The sequence below is a fragment of the Gopherus flavomarginatus genome, chromosome 6 (assembly GCF_025201925.1).
Source record: "Gopherus flavomarginatus isolate rGopFla2 chromosome 6, rGopFla2.mat.asm, whole genome shotgun sequence".
Taxonomy (NCBI): Eukaryota; Metazoa; Chordata; order Testudines; family Testudinidae; genus Gopherus; species Gopherus flavomarginatus.
This window is the reverse complement of record NC_066622.1, coordinates 29,856,792-29,870,069: the sequence shown is the minus strand read 5'-3', so window position 1 is coordinate 29,870,069 and position 13,278 is coordinate 29,856,792. Positions and strand designations below refer to the sequence as shown.

The 13,278-nt window shown below is 58.5% G+C and overlaps 1 protein-coding gene across 2 annotated transcripts in view; it reads left to right on the top strand.

The window, feature by feature from the left end:
- The window catches only part of PACS1 (phosphofurin acidic cluster sorting protein 1), a 104,277-nt gene extending 91,967 nt beyond the window's left edge, over positions 1-12,310 (top strand). For both annotated transcript variants that reach the window (XM_050959180.1, XM_050959179.1), the window contains exons 19-24: positions 513-555; positions 1,954-1,996; positions 2,835-2,970; positions 3,917-4,143; positions 8,402-8,521; positions 8,977-12,310. In XM_050959180.1, the coding sequence (XP_050815137.1) occupies positions 513-555; positions 1,954-1,996; positions 2,835-2,970; positions 3,917-4,143; positions 8,402-8,521; positions 8,977-9,089 (682 nt within the window). In that variant the 3' untranslated portion in view covers positions 9,090-12,310. The remainder of the gene's footprint in view (positions 1-512; positions 556-1,953; positions 1,997-2,834; positions 2,971-3,916; positions 4,144-8,401; positions 8,522-8,976) is intronic.
- Positions 12,311-13,278: the final 968 nt, after the last annotated feature.

Here is a 13,278-nt window from a genome sequence, read left to right as displayed (position 1 = left end):
CCCTTTCAGTTGGGATAGCAAAGCTGTTAAAGATCACTGACAAGGCAGCTGTGATCGAGACTCCTTGGTTCTGGTCCCTGTTCTGGGAGTGGGAAGGGGAGTGAGGACTGGTGGTTAGAGCAGGCAACTGGGAGCCAGGACTCCTGGGTTCTGGTCCTGGCTCGTCCACTACTCGGTGTGTGACCTCGGACACATTACTTCCCCTCTCCGTGCCTTGTCTTGTTTCCACCTCTCTCAAAACTGCCCCGAATCTGGGTATGTTTCTGGAGCACCAGTTCCCTTTGTATCCCAGCCCCTCTGGCATGGGCACGGGAACTTACCTGCCTCATCGGGTGGGAGCTGTTCCGTGGTCACTATCAGTAATGTGGTGGGGCGGGGGAGGAGTTCAGCCTGGCGAGCTTCGGATGCCCCTCATGCATACAGGGTGAGGCGTTCCCTGCCTGCTGGGCCCCAGCTCACCGTCCACCCCCCAGCAGACCCTAACAGTCGTCTGTCTCCTCCTCTTTCTGCAGCCCAGATGAAGACTCCTATCAGAAGTTCATTCCTTTCATTGGGGTAAGGCTGTCTCCTTGGGTGTCTAGCTCTCCCTGGGGCCCCTCCAGTGGGGGCCCAGGAACACTGCTGGGGTGGGGCAAGGCCCATTGTGACCCTCCAGTTTGAGCCCTGCCTCACCCAGGGTAGAGCTCCCTGCCTCCAGCCCATCAGTGTTGGGGCTAAAGCAGGCTGGAATTAACCCCCCTGCCCTGGCCCTGGGTTAGTTCTTCTGGGGGTTAATCCCACTCCCTGGTAAGCAGGTAACTCTCAAACTTCTCCTGCTGTTGTGGGATCCATGCAGGTAAAACCGCTCCAGAGCCATGCTCTCCAGGGTGTGCCAGCCCCATCGCGTCTCCGACACCCAGAGGACCTGGATCACGCTGCTCAGCCCCCAACTCGCTGCAGTGGCTGTGAGGGGCGTGAGCTCTGCTGGCCACCAGGGGGCGCCATCCACCCACTGAGCAGGGAATGCAGTAACTTGCAGGAGGGCCCCTTCTCCCCATAGAGCGCTGGGACTTCTGCTCTGATCTCGTTGGGCCCTGAGGCAGGCTGGCCGAAACCGAGGGCCTCCGCCCAGGCCCCAGGCTACCCAGAGAAGAGACGTATCAGGGTTGGGCCTCTTGGGGTTAAACCTCGGGAATAATCAACAGCGATCAGAGCCTTTCTGCTGTGTCCATCCTCATAGAGGTCTGCTTGGAGGACTGGAGTTAGTGTTTCCAGCCCTTCGCTGCTGCCTAGTGGATAGAGAACTGGCCTGGGAATGAGGAATCCTGAACTCTATTCCCAGCTCTGCCACTGGCCTGCTAGGTGCCTTGGGCGAGTCACTTCCCTGCTCTGTGCCTCAGTTTCCCCATCTATAAAATGGGATGATGCTTCTGCTATAGCCTGACTGGCTCTGCATAGAGTGTCCTGGGGCATTGGCTGTGTGCTGCTCTCTGATCGAAGGAACAAAGGGGGAGGGCGGCCCCCATTGCTTGGAGGGGCTCGTTGTCCGGATACTTTCAACACACTGGAGTGACAGGGCGGCTCCGTGCCCTGCCATTGTAAACACCCCAGTGCAATGTCCCAGAGGGTTAGGCTGCCATTGCTTTGGGCACTGGGATGCCAGCCAGGGTTGATGGCCGGGAGAGGGCATCTCCCACTCTCTGTCACCCCAGGGGTGCATCGTACTTGGGATGTGGGCAGCTCAGATGCAAAGATCCTAGGGGGTCCCGTCCGCTTAGATTTCTGCACGGAGCTGGTGGAGCGCGAGTGGGGATGTGAGCTCTTCTCCCACGGTGCAGGAAGGGTAAACAGCAACCTTGGCCTTGCGGCTGTGGGTCTCCAAGAGGAGCAGGCTCAAATGGCTCCTCCTGGGCAGGCTGGCGGGATTGATTTCCAACGCAGCCTGAATTGCTGATCTCTGTCTCTCCATTGCAGGTGGTTAAAGTGGGCCTCATCGAAGATTCCCCTGCAGCCACAGGTACGTCCCCTGCCAGGCCGACCCCTGGCTGGGTCCAGGGCAGCTGGGACTGGTGCCATGTCGAGAGTCTGGGGGCACAGTTCCCACCTCCCCAAGCTGCTCTTAGGCTCTGTGCAGGCTTCCTCTACAGTCAGCAGGGCCAGGAACATGGTTGGTTAAAGGCAGGGTGAGGCCCCGTCTGGCTTAGAGACCCTCCCCTCCCAACCACCCCCTTCCACTCACAGCCCAACCTCAGCTCATGGAACCCGCTCCCAGCTGGGCTTTTACTGCCTTCTGCTGCCAGTGGAGTGGGGGGTTGTCCAAGCAATGGGATCTCCCCTCCCCCAGCTCCAGGCTGTTGCTCGGCTTGTTCCCATGTCGCTCCAGCTGGACAGGGAGTGACGGCCGGATCCCCGCAGGGAGGCTGGGAGCTGAATCCGTTTGGGCTGGGGTGCAGGGGGATGATGCAATGCAAGAGTTGAGGCATTGAAGGGGAGTCACTAGAGCTGTGGAACCTGCCCAGGGAGGTGACAGCGCCTCAGGGCACCCCTTAGCCTGGTACCCCCAGAGCGCCCCTGTCCCCAGGTCCTCCTCAGGGCAGAGCCTGGGAGCTTTCACACCTCAGGAGTGACTGGGTGGCTGGCAGCAACAGCGAGCTCATCTCCCACCAGCTCAGCAGAGTGGGGAGGCCAGGGAGCCCCTGTGGGTTGGCTGGGGAGCCCCTGTGGATGGGGAAGGAGCCCTTGTGGTGAGGTCGAGGCGCCCTGTGGGGAACCTGGAGGTTTGGGGGAGAAATTAGTCTGAGTGGCATGGCCCGGAACCTGCCTCACCCCAGATTCCCCCTCTGCTCTCTCGGCAGGAGATGGAGACGATGTGCCCATGGTCAGCCTGACGGTTCCCTCCACGTCCCCCCCCTCTTCCTCCGGCCTAGTGAAGGACGTCTGTGCCACCCCCCCATCCTCGCCCTCCATGAGCAGTGGGCTCGCTGTCGTGGGGTGAGGCAGCCTTGACCACCGGCCCCATGGTCATTAAAGAGAAACCCCATGCCCCGGCGGGCAGATTGGCCCCATCCATGTGTGTGCAGGCCTAGCACACTGGGGCAGGGCTGCGACTGGGCATCCCGCAGGGCAGATAATATCTGCCATGTTCCAGCTGGGGAGAATGAGGCCTGAGTCGGGAAAGGGATGAGCTTAGCCAGACAGGGAGTCAGCAGCAGCTGGAAGAACCCTGGCATCCCGGTGCCCGGTTGTGTGCGAGGCCATCGCGGTAGAGTGGTTCTGGGGCATTTGCTCAGTAATAGCCTCTGCCATCGTGGGGTCGGGGGTGTCCAGCTCTTGGAGCTCCTGATGCTGGCAGGTCCCTTCCCTATAAGTGCTCTTGAGTGGCTGGTGCCCCCGTGCCCCCGCCCATGCAGGGTGAGACAGTCCTCTTGAGTCTACATCTGGGGCTTGCTCTGAGATAGTGCTTAAAGCGAGAACACGGGAAATCAGGATTCCTGGGTTCTGTCCCTGGCTCTGAGGGGGCATGGGGTCTAGTGGGTTAGAGGAGGGGGACCTAGATTCTGTACCTAATTCTGGGTCGAATCACGTTACCTCTGTGCTTCGTGCCCCCTCGGCAAAGCAGGCTGGCATTCACTCGCCTCCCAAAGGTATCAGAGTTAGTTACCATTTGCAGGGGGCATTGGGATCTCCCAGGAGCCATCAGCCCAGGAGTCTGGCATCGAATTTGCTCTGCTGGGCCCCCAGTATCCTGGCACTGGGAGCCAGAACTCCTGGGTTCTCTTCCAGCTGTGCCACCAACTTGTTATAGGTCTTTGGGCCAAGCCCTCCCAACCCATGCCTCAGTTTCCCCATCTCCATGATATGGATGGTACTGTCCTGCCCCTTGGGGGTGAACCCCTGCTCTGCCCAGCTGCTGCTGATGCTTCCCCTCTGTCCTCAGGTCCCCCAGCAGCCCCTATGGAGACGTCATTGGCCTGCAGGTGGACTACTGGCTCGCCCATCCCACAGAGCGGCGGAAGGAGAGTGAGAAGCGAGATGCCAGCTCCAAGAACACCCTCAAGAGTGTCTTCCGCTCAGTGCAGGTGTCGCGGTTGCCCAGCAGCGGGGAGAGCCAGCCCTCGGGGACCATGGCCATGACAGTCGTCACCAAAGAGAAGAACAAGAAAGGTTGGTGCGCGGGGGTTGGACTGGTGTCGGTCTGGTAGCACTGGTCCCCTGCGAGGGGGTGGGGAATGGAAGCTGGGGCCTTTTCCCTCTGGGGGTACTGCCTCCGATCTGGCCCCAGGGCAGTAATGACCCCAAGTCCCCTGATCACCGTTTCCCCGTGGAACAAAGTCCATGGTTTTGTCTCCAGAATTAGCACTAACTGGCCCATTCCTTGGAGGTGCTAGGGGCAGCAGACTGGCTCGGCCCTGTGTGTGGGCCCCAGAGAAGTCCTGCTAGCTAAGGAGGAAGCCCATTCTGTACGTCAGAGCTAAGGGCTCTGCCAGCCCCTCTTCTCCCCACAAAAAGTGCCAAGGGGCTGCAAGCGGCAAGGCTGTGTCCTCAGGACACTCCCACGCTGCCCTCTGCAGGCTGCCCGGGACTAAGCATGCAAGGTGCTGCTGTTTGCAAGCCAGCTCTGCCTTCCCTCTGCAGGAGGCAGCTAGGCAGTGGCAAATGCACCCCTCCCTCCCCACTCCCCATCATCGTCGGCTCTGCTACTGGCATGTCTTTCCCAGCCCCCTTGTTCACCCCATACTCTGGAGGAGCTGACTGAGTGGGGGTGTCACTGGGAGGCTGTCAGTCTAAACAGGCCCCTGCTCCTTCGCACTGGGCACTAGATTCTGCCTTTCTCACTGCGGCCGACGGCGAGAAATGTAACATGCGCGCAGTCTAGGCATGGCAGGAACGTGGGCTGAGGCGGTTCGGAGGAGACTCACTCACAGCTACGAGTACTTCCGTGGGTGGGGAGGAGCTTTCGGACAGTGCGTTCGTTGGCACTAAGGCCTGATGTGCCCATTAGATCATCTGGTCTGACCTCCTGGATGGCCCAGGCCAGAGAACGTCACCCCACTCCCAGGGGTGACCTCCTGCACTGAGCCCAGGCGTGTGGGTTTGAGAAGGTAGCCAGGCTGGATTTGGAGGCACCCAGTGATAGGAATCTCCCTCCCCCTGCCCGCCTCTCCCCACTTTAATCCTCCACACTAGGAATGTTGATGCCTCATTTCCAGTGTGAATGGGTCTGGCTTCAGCTCCCACCCCTTGGTTCTCATTCCACTTTCTCTGCTACATTGAAGAGCCCGATAGTGCCTGGGGTTTTCTTCCTGGGAATGTCCTTACAGTCCTGCGAAGTATGGAGCTAGAGGAATTCTGAAGACACGATGGGTAGGCTGAGTGACCAGCGGAAAAGTATTGGAGACAACTGGAGCTCAGCAACCACTAGCTACTTCTGGCAGGCAGATTTGGTCTGCATGGCACATCTGACGAGCTCAGCGGGCGATGCCTGTGTGCGGGCTGGTGGCAGAAGAGCAGGAAGCAGCTCTTGGCTGGATGATACGTCTCCTAGGTGGATCCGAGGAGCTGTTCGTCTGCAGGGACCAGCAGAGGATGGTACCAAACAGACTGCCGTGGCTTCAGGGTGCCAGGAATGGAGATGCCCCGTAGGAAGGAGGTGGTACTCAAACCCAGGACTGAGTCACCTCTTGACCATGTTGATAAGCTAAAGCTCTCTAATGGCACAGATATAGGCCAAGGGCTGGGAGCGAGACCTGACACATTCAGCCTGGAACCGAGGGGCCAGTGTTTAGCAGGGAGGGGGATTTGCCCTTGGAAGAACTGCCTCAGCGACGGGGGTGGGGAGGTTCTCCAGCACGTGGCATCTCACAATCCAGACAGGACGTCTCTCTGTAAAAGCTCCGCGCCTGCCCAGCGCTGAGGCAGGGGTCAGGCTGGAGGCTCACAATGCCCTTCTGGCCTCAGGCTCGCTGAAGGTGCAGCTCTGAGTTGCAGTTTTCCCACTGCGCAGACAGACGGGCGGCTGCTGCCTAGCTGGCTGGGAAGGCCGTGGTGTGGGGGTCCTGCCTGAGTGATGGGGTGGCTTGGCCTGGGGGCTCAGGCCACACCCTTGGCCCTTGCCAGCTCTAGTACAATTTAATCCATCTTTGCCATGCATCAGTGTTGGCATAAGGACTCCCTTCCCCCATCTGGGGCTGGGGAGGGGCCGAATGAACCCCAGGGCTCCCTGATGTGGGGGCAGCTCCAGCAGTGCAGGATTTACAATCCAGGACAGAGACTGTTCCCTCCCCAGGCAGAACCTGTCTCTCCTCAATCCTGGGCTTGGCCGGGGACATGGGGCACCCTGCCTGGGAAATGGGCCTCAGCTCTGTGGAGCTGGAGAGGGGGGTCGGGGGGATTGGCCTACTGGGATGTGTTGGGCCCCCAGGCTGCTGAACTAACCACTCTAGGGCCTTGAAATGCCCCTCCCACCCTGGCCAGAGGAGAGGGAACCTAGGAGCCAGGACTCCTGGGTTCTTTCCCCATGTCATTGCTGACTCACAGTGGGACCATGGCTATGGGGTGGTGGTGTGCAGCTATGTGTCTCCATAGGCGCTGAGTCCATGGGTGCTCTGGGGCTGGGAAAAATGGGAGAGCACCCACCAGCAGCTCCCTGCCCCGCCCCAGCTCACCTCCACCTCCGCCGCCGCCTCCCCTGAGCGCTCCGCATCCCCGCTTCCCTTCCCAGCGCTTGCTGCCGTGAAACAGCTGTTTCATGGTGTAACAAGCTGTAGGAAGGAGGGGGAGGAGTGGGAATGTGCTCAGGGGAGGAGCCGGGGCTGGGGTAGGGATTTTGGGAAGGGGTCCAATAAGGGCAGGGAGGGGGTGGGGTTGGGGCGAGGGCTTTGGGGAAGAGGTTGGAATGAGGGTGGGGAGGGAGGGGGGCAGGGGTTGAGTCAGGGGGCAGCGGGGGCAGCACCAGGAGATGTTGGCACCTGTGTGTGTGTCTGAGGCTTTCCCAGCATCTCTCCATGAAGCCCTGAGCTCAGTCCTGCTCTGGCTTCCAGGGCAAGTTCTGCTCCCCCACAGCCCTCCTGGCAGCTCTGGGCTGGGACAGTGTCTCCCTGGCCAGACCTAGCCCAGGAAAGTGGCCTATCCCTTGCTGCTGCAGAGCAGAGCCCTGCTCCGAGTCAGGAGCTCGGCAGGAAGGAGTCTGGTGAGGCCTCTTCAACCAACTCCAGCTTCCAGGCCCCTCTCTGGAGCTGCCCCCCGGCCCTGGGGTGTCCAGCCCCCCTTGCTACCAGCTGTTATCCTCTGAGCTGTGAGCCAGAGTCCAGCCAGGTTTGAGTCACTGCCCTAAGAAAAAAGAACAGGAATATTTGTGGCACCTTAGAGACGAACAAATGTATTTGAGCATAAGCTACAGCCCACTTCATCGGATGCATAGAATGGAACATATGGTAAGGAGAGAGAGAGACATACAGAACACGAAAAGGTGGAAGTAGCCATACCAACTCTAAGAGGCTAATTCATTAAGATGAGCTGTTATCAGCAGGAGAAAAAAAAACCTTTTGTAGTGTAATCAAGATGGCCCATTTCAGACAGTTGACAAGAGGTGTGAGGCTACTTAACACGGGGAAATAGATTCAGTCATTACTCCTCACACCTCTTGTCAACTGTGTGAAATGGGCCATCTTGATTACACTACAAAAGGGTTTTTTTCTCCTGCTAATAAAAGCTCATCTTAATGAATTAGCCTTTGAGAGTTGGTATGGCTACTTCCACCTTTTCCTGTTCTGTATGTCTCTCTCTCTCTCTCCTTACCATATGTTCCATTCTAGGCATCGGATGAAGTGGGTTGTAGCTTATGCTCAAATACATTTGTTCGTCTCTAAGGTGCCACAAGTGCTCCTGTTCTTTTTGCAGATACAGACTAACACGGCTGCTACTCTGAAACCTGCCCTCAGAAACACATTGGGATGCAGTAGATGGGGCCTGGACTCCTGGCTCCGGCTCTGCCGCTCACAGCGTGACCTTGGGCATATCACTACCCCCTCTGCCTCAAACCCCTCCCACACACACACATACGTGATGGGGAACAGACTCTTTAAGTGCTGTGAGAGCTAAATATGACCCACTAGCACCCACGTGGGCTCCTGACTGACCCCTCAGGGACTCGGAGGGGCTGAGCCCAGGGCCCCAAGGTACTTCTAACAGCCAGTGCTCAAATTGCACCCAGCTGGGGGCATTCTCTCTCTACCATTCCCAGCCTATGGATGCTGTTCCTCCATCCCTCCACAGCTGGACTTGGGGTGAGGCTGGGCACAGAGTGCAGGGTCCATGTGTCACCACCAGCCTCTGGGATGCCACATTCTGCCTCTCGCCCAGCTGCCCTCCCCTCAGCACTGCCATCTAAAGGCTTGTGCTGACCGTGCGCCTCTCCTTCCAGTCCCCACCATCTTTCTGAGTAAGAAACCCAAAGAAAAGGAAGTGGATTCCAAGAGCCAGGTGATTGAGGGCATCAGCCGGCTAATCTGCTCTGCCAAGCAGCAGCAAACCATGATGAAAGGTAAGGCCTGCCTCTGCAGTGCAGCTACCTCTGAGGCAAGGCAGCTGGTTATACACAGGTCCCTCGTCTCTCACTGAGATGCAGCAATCTCTGGGTGGGGACGCAGGGATATTTATAAAGAGATGCTGAAATGCAGCTAGCTCTGAGATGAGTCAGCTGTTGATCCAGAGGTCTCTTGTCCAGCGTGGAAATGCAACCACTTCTGGGGTGGGCAAGCACTTTAACAACCACCCTGCAATACCAGTGTTGGGGAGGCAGGTGGGAATTATCGTGTCTGTTTGTTCAGATCCAGGGCTGGGACAGTGTCACTTGCCATCCTGTGGGGGCAGCATAGGCAGGCTAGGGGCACAGGAGGCTCAGAACTATAGCTCAGCCGGGGCTAGCTACCCCAGGCCACCTCCTGCATCGCGAGCCAGCTGCTAGGCCCTGCTCTAATCTCCCCCATTCCTTTGCAGTGTCCATCGACGGGGTGGAGTGGAGCGACATCAAGTTTTTCCAGCTGGCCGCACAGTGGCCCACACATGTCAAGCACTTCCCTGTTGGACTCTTTGGCTCGAAGCCGGCGTGACAGCGCCCGTCCTGCTGCTGGGCAGTGCCCACCTGCCAGGCTGAACCCTCAGCCAGCAGGAAGCCTCTTCGGCTACATCCCACCCTCCTTGCGTAACTGTGTTGGTATGTTCTGCACTTGGAGGGCCGGAGGAGGGAGCACTCCAGTGCCAACCTGTCATCCCCCCATCACCAGCTTTGTCTCCAGCTGCCACCGACCGCTTCCTCGTGTGTGTGTGCGCGTGCATGTGTCTGGGTGGGTACGTGCACCGCATTGGATCCCCATGCCCAGTGGGGAGGGACCTCTAGCCCGGAGCAGCTGTGGCTCACTGAACAGCCAAGCCAGGGAGTGCTTAGTGTGTGAGAAGGCCAGAGCTGGCCCGCGGCTCTACCCTCGCCTGTGGCCAACACACCCCTAACCCCCTTCTGTAGCTCTTCTCCAAAAGCACAAGCAGCCAGGCCCCAGGCTGGGTCCCCACTGCCATCTGCCCTGGCATAGCATGTGGGCCCTTCCAGCACAGCCTCCTGTAGGCAGTGGGCACTCGCTGATGCCCAGGGCCACTGCACTCCATGCAGCGTGCCCCCTGCTGTTAGCAAGCGGAGGAGAGCCCTGGTGTGTGATGCTGCAGCTGTTCTAGCTTTGTGTCTAGCTGGAAGATGAGCCCATGAAGGGAGCCCCCTGCAGGTGAAGCCAGAGATGGGGGCAGTGGGGTTTGGAGGTTGAGAAGGGGTGTCTGCCTTGCCTGGCCTGAGGCAGGGGCGTGCTCTGACCTCCGGCTGTGTGTAACCATCCCCTGGGCACTCGCGTTTGTCTCTATCCTAAATGTTTGCCAAGACCTAGTTGCTTAAATTTATCCCTGCCCCACTACCCCCCCACCCCCCGTGTCTATCACCTTTGCCACATCATGCTGTCTAGCCAGGCAGCACAGGACAGCAAACCCATATGCCAGAGCAGCCAGCTCTCAGTCGCTGCAGGCTTGGCTTTCCCACTGCCCCCTTTCCCTATCCCACACTCAGCTGCTGGCTGAGCTCTGCTCTCCCACGCTGCCAGCGGCTGCTTAGAGAGCTGCCATGCTTCAGCTGGGGTCTCTTTCCTCAAAGCCAGCAACCCGAATGTAGTTTGCTCCAAACGGGCCAGCTCCGAGCACAGAGTAGGATGGTTCAATAGGGATCAGGTCATTGGGGTTGGCCCAGTGTATTACAGCTCTGAGCATGGCAGACGGAGATCCTGTGTGTAGTGAGGGCGGGCGGTAATATTCCATGGATGGCCTTTTAAGAATGAAGCAGCAGGCAGCTGGGTCCTAGTCCCAGCCTGAGCTCCTCACAGCACTGAGTCCCTGACCTTGTTCTTTAGCACCCAGGTATGGCAGGAGCTAGGAAGCAGCATCTAGCCATCCCAAGCCAATTTCACTCCTGGCTGCACTTCATCCCTCCTGCTCCATCTCAAACCAGCACCATCATTACAAACCCCCCTTAAACCAAGCCCCATATTTGAGCTGCTTCTCCCATCCTCCCCTCCCCCTACTGTTGTCTTTCTGACCCCCCCGGCCCCAAGCAGGCAGCAGCCAAGCGGTTGGATTCTCCCATGCAGGCTCACTGTGAGCTCCACTCTTTCCTCCCTACACGTCTGGTGGGGAGCCGCAGTCCATGTAAGTGTGGTCTGGTGGGTCCAGGAATGTGTCCAATAATTCCCATTGGGCACTGCTGAGTCCTGGGCCATGAGCAGGATGCCCCTGATCCCAACTCTGAAAGAGCCACAATTATCAGGAGGGGGCAGTAAGGTGCCTCCCCGAGCCTTGTTCTGATGGGCCTGGAGTGCCACTGCCTCAGCCAATAAGCATCCACACTCTTGGGGGGGATGGGGGGTGGGAGGGTGTCTTAAAGAGCAGGTGGGAGCTGCAGTCCAGCCCTCTGGCATCCCGGCCACCCTGCTTCCCCCAGCCCTGATCGCTCAGTGCAGCAGGCAGGAGCGAGGGCATGAGATTCCAGATGATCTCCCCCACCCACCTGGTAGCAATAAAGCCAGCTGAGCCACCAGCAACCTGGCAGAGCCTCCACACAAACACTACGTTCCATGCTGCCTCCATTGATTTCCCATTGTCCTCTGTGCCGGTCTGGCTGGGTGGGGAGGAAGGTCACTGGGCTGTGACAGGTGCCACCCACAGGCCTGTCCAGCTTCCCCAGGCGAGCGATAGAGCCGGGTAGCAAGTGTCTGTAACAGTGCTTGCCTGCACTGTGCGCCACTCACCTGGGCGTGGCAATTCCTTTGAGGGTTGCTCAGGTGGCCAAGGCAAGCTCCGAGCAACTAGTGCTTGGGGGACCAGAAGTCCCGAGCCAAATCGCCAGCGTAGACCAGTGCCCCATCGTGAGCCCCTGCAGGCCAGCTGTTCCCTGCTGACCAAGTGTGTCCCAGCCATCTTCTGTTGCAGCCTGGCCCCCACATTGCAGTTTCTCCCAAGCACAAGGAGCTGCAGCCAGCGCTGGCCCCACAGAGGGGTCTTGTTTGCTTGGCGTTCTCTGCCTTTTGCATTCCAGCGTGGCCTGTTCAGTCCTGGTTCTCCCCAGGGCTCCCTGTCCCTCTGTGCTCCAAGCCTTGCAGCTGGCATCGGGCAGGGGGAGGTCAGCAGGCTGGGCGTGGGCTGTCTCCTCAGCCTGTGCACTAGGCTAGGGCTCTGAGGCACTCCAAAGCCCCCAGGAGGTCTCAGCAAAGCTCCGGTGTCCCCTCAGGCTGGGCCAGCTGGGGGTAAAGGGACCCAAGGCCCATCTGATCCCAACACACATTTCCACAGACAGAGTCATCAGAACATTCTAGGCCACTCCAATCTCCATGAGAGCCGGTGGAGTCCCCATCTTGGTCTGTGCCCCCACAAATCACTCCAGAAACTCCCTGCACTTCCCCAGCTCTGTGGGGCCCTAGGGAGCTCTGGCTCCAGGCTGGAGCCACACAAACACCCAGCGGGACTCTGGTCCAGTCTGTGGGGGCCGGAAGGGGTCTGGTCCGGCCCTCAGGGCCTATGTGGGCTGGGAATCTCAATCTGTCCCGCCGGGGCACTGTGTACATAGCCCCTCGGTGTGTATAAGTGCGTGCCTCTCCTGTTTGGTTTGCGCACTCCGTCCACGTTGGGATCATTGTCCGGGGTTGGGGAGAGACCCCTGTTGTATTTGACACATTTTATTGGGGGAACTGCTGTCCCCCCTTTTTTGGAGTTTTTTCATTAAATAAACTGTGGTTATTTCTTAGAAGTCATTTCTTTATTTAATCAGTTCGTGTCTGTTCAGCCTGAACCCCGCAGGTGGCTCCCCAGTCCACAGGGGGTCAGAGCTGGGAGCCAGGACTCCCGGGTTCTGTTGCAGGCCGAGTCCGCTACAGGTGCGGGTGTGTCATTGGGGTGTAGACATACCCTGTGTGACATGGACCATTGTCTCGACACTGATCACAAGAGATTCCCACTGCTTTCCCCTGCTGGGACAGGCCAGGAGGAAGCTGGAATTGCAGGGTCGCTCGGCTTTGTGCAGAATGAAGAAGCCCCTTCCCTGGGGCACTGGAACCATTTGGGGTGGGGGTGGGGGTTGCTGGAGGCCACTGAACTAAACTGTGAACCCTCTATATGATGGGAGCCAGGCATTCAATTGCTATTATTCAAGCTAGGGGGTGCTGCCTCACCCCTAGTGCCAGTGCCCCTGCCCTGCCTCAGTCAGTATGATGGACCTGGTCTGCCCTCCCCACCCCCATGGTGGACACTACACCATTCAAGCACCATTCGCTTGCTGGGTCCTGTTACCTGGTCCATTGTCTTAGGGCTGCTGCTCACATTTGGCTGCAGTGGAGAATTGCAGCTGAGGGAAAGTGCTCCCCTCTGGGCCAAAGAGAGAGACATGCACCACCCCACACCCTGGGGGAGAGAGCCAGCCCCTCCCACCATACAGAGGCAACCCACCCCCAGCCAGACCATGCCGCCTGCAGGGCCATGTATGGAAAAACATGCCTGCATTGTTCCAGCTCAGAGCAACTTCGGTGCCAGCTGTACCTAGGGGCTAATGTTGGGTCTAAACTTTTGGTGGACTTTGGGGAGCCAAAACACACCCAGACTGACTGTCTCTGCATAATCCTTCCTGAACCCTTTTGAACAAAGCACTGACCTGCAAACTACTCATGACACCCCCTTTCCCTAGTAGCCATTAGCCTTTATCTCTATGCATTTACTTGTTAA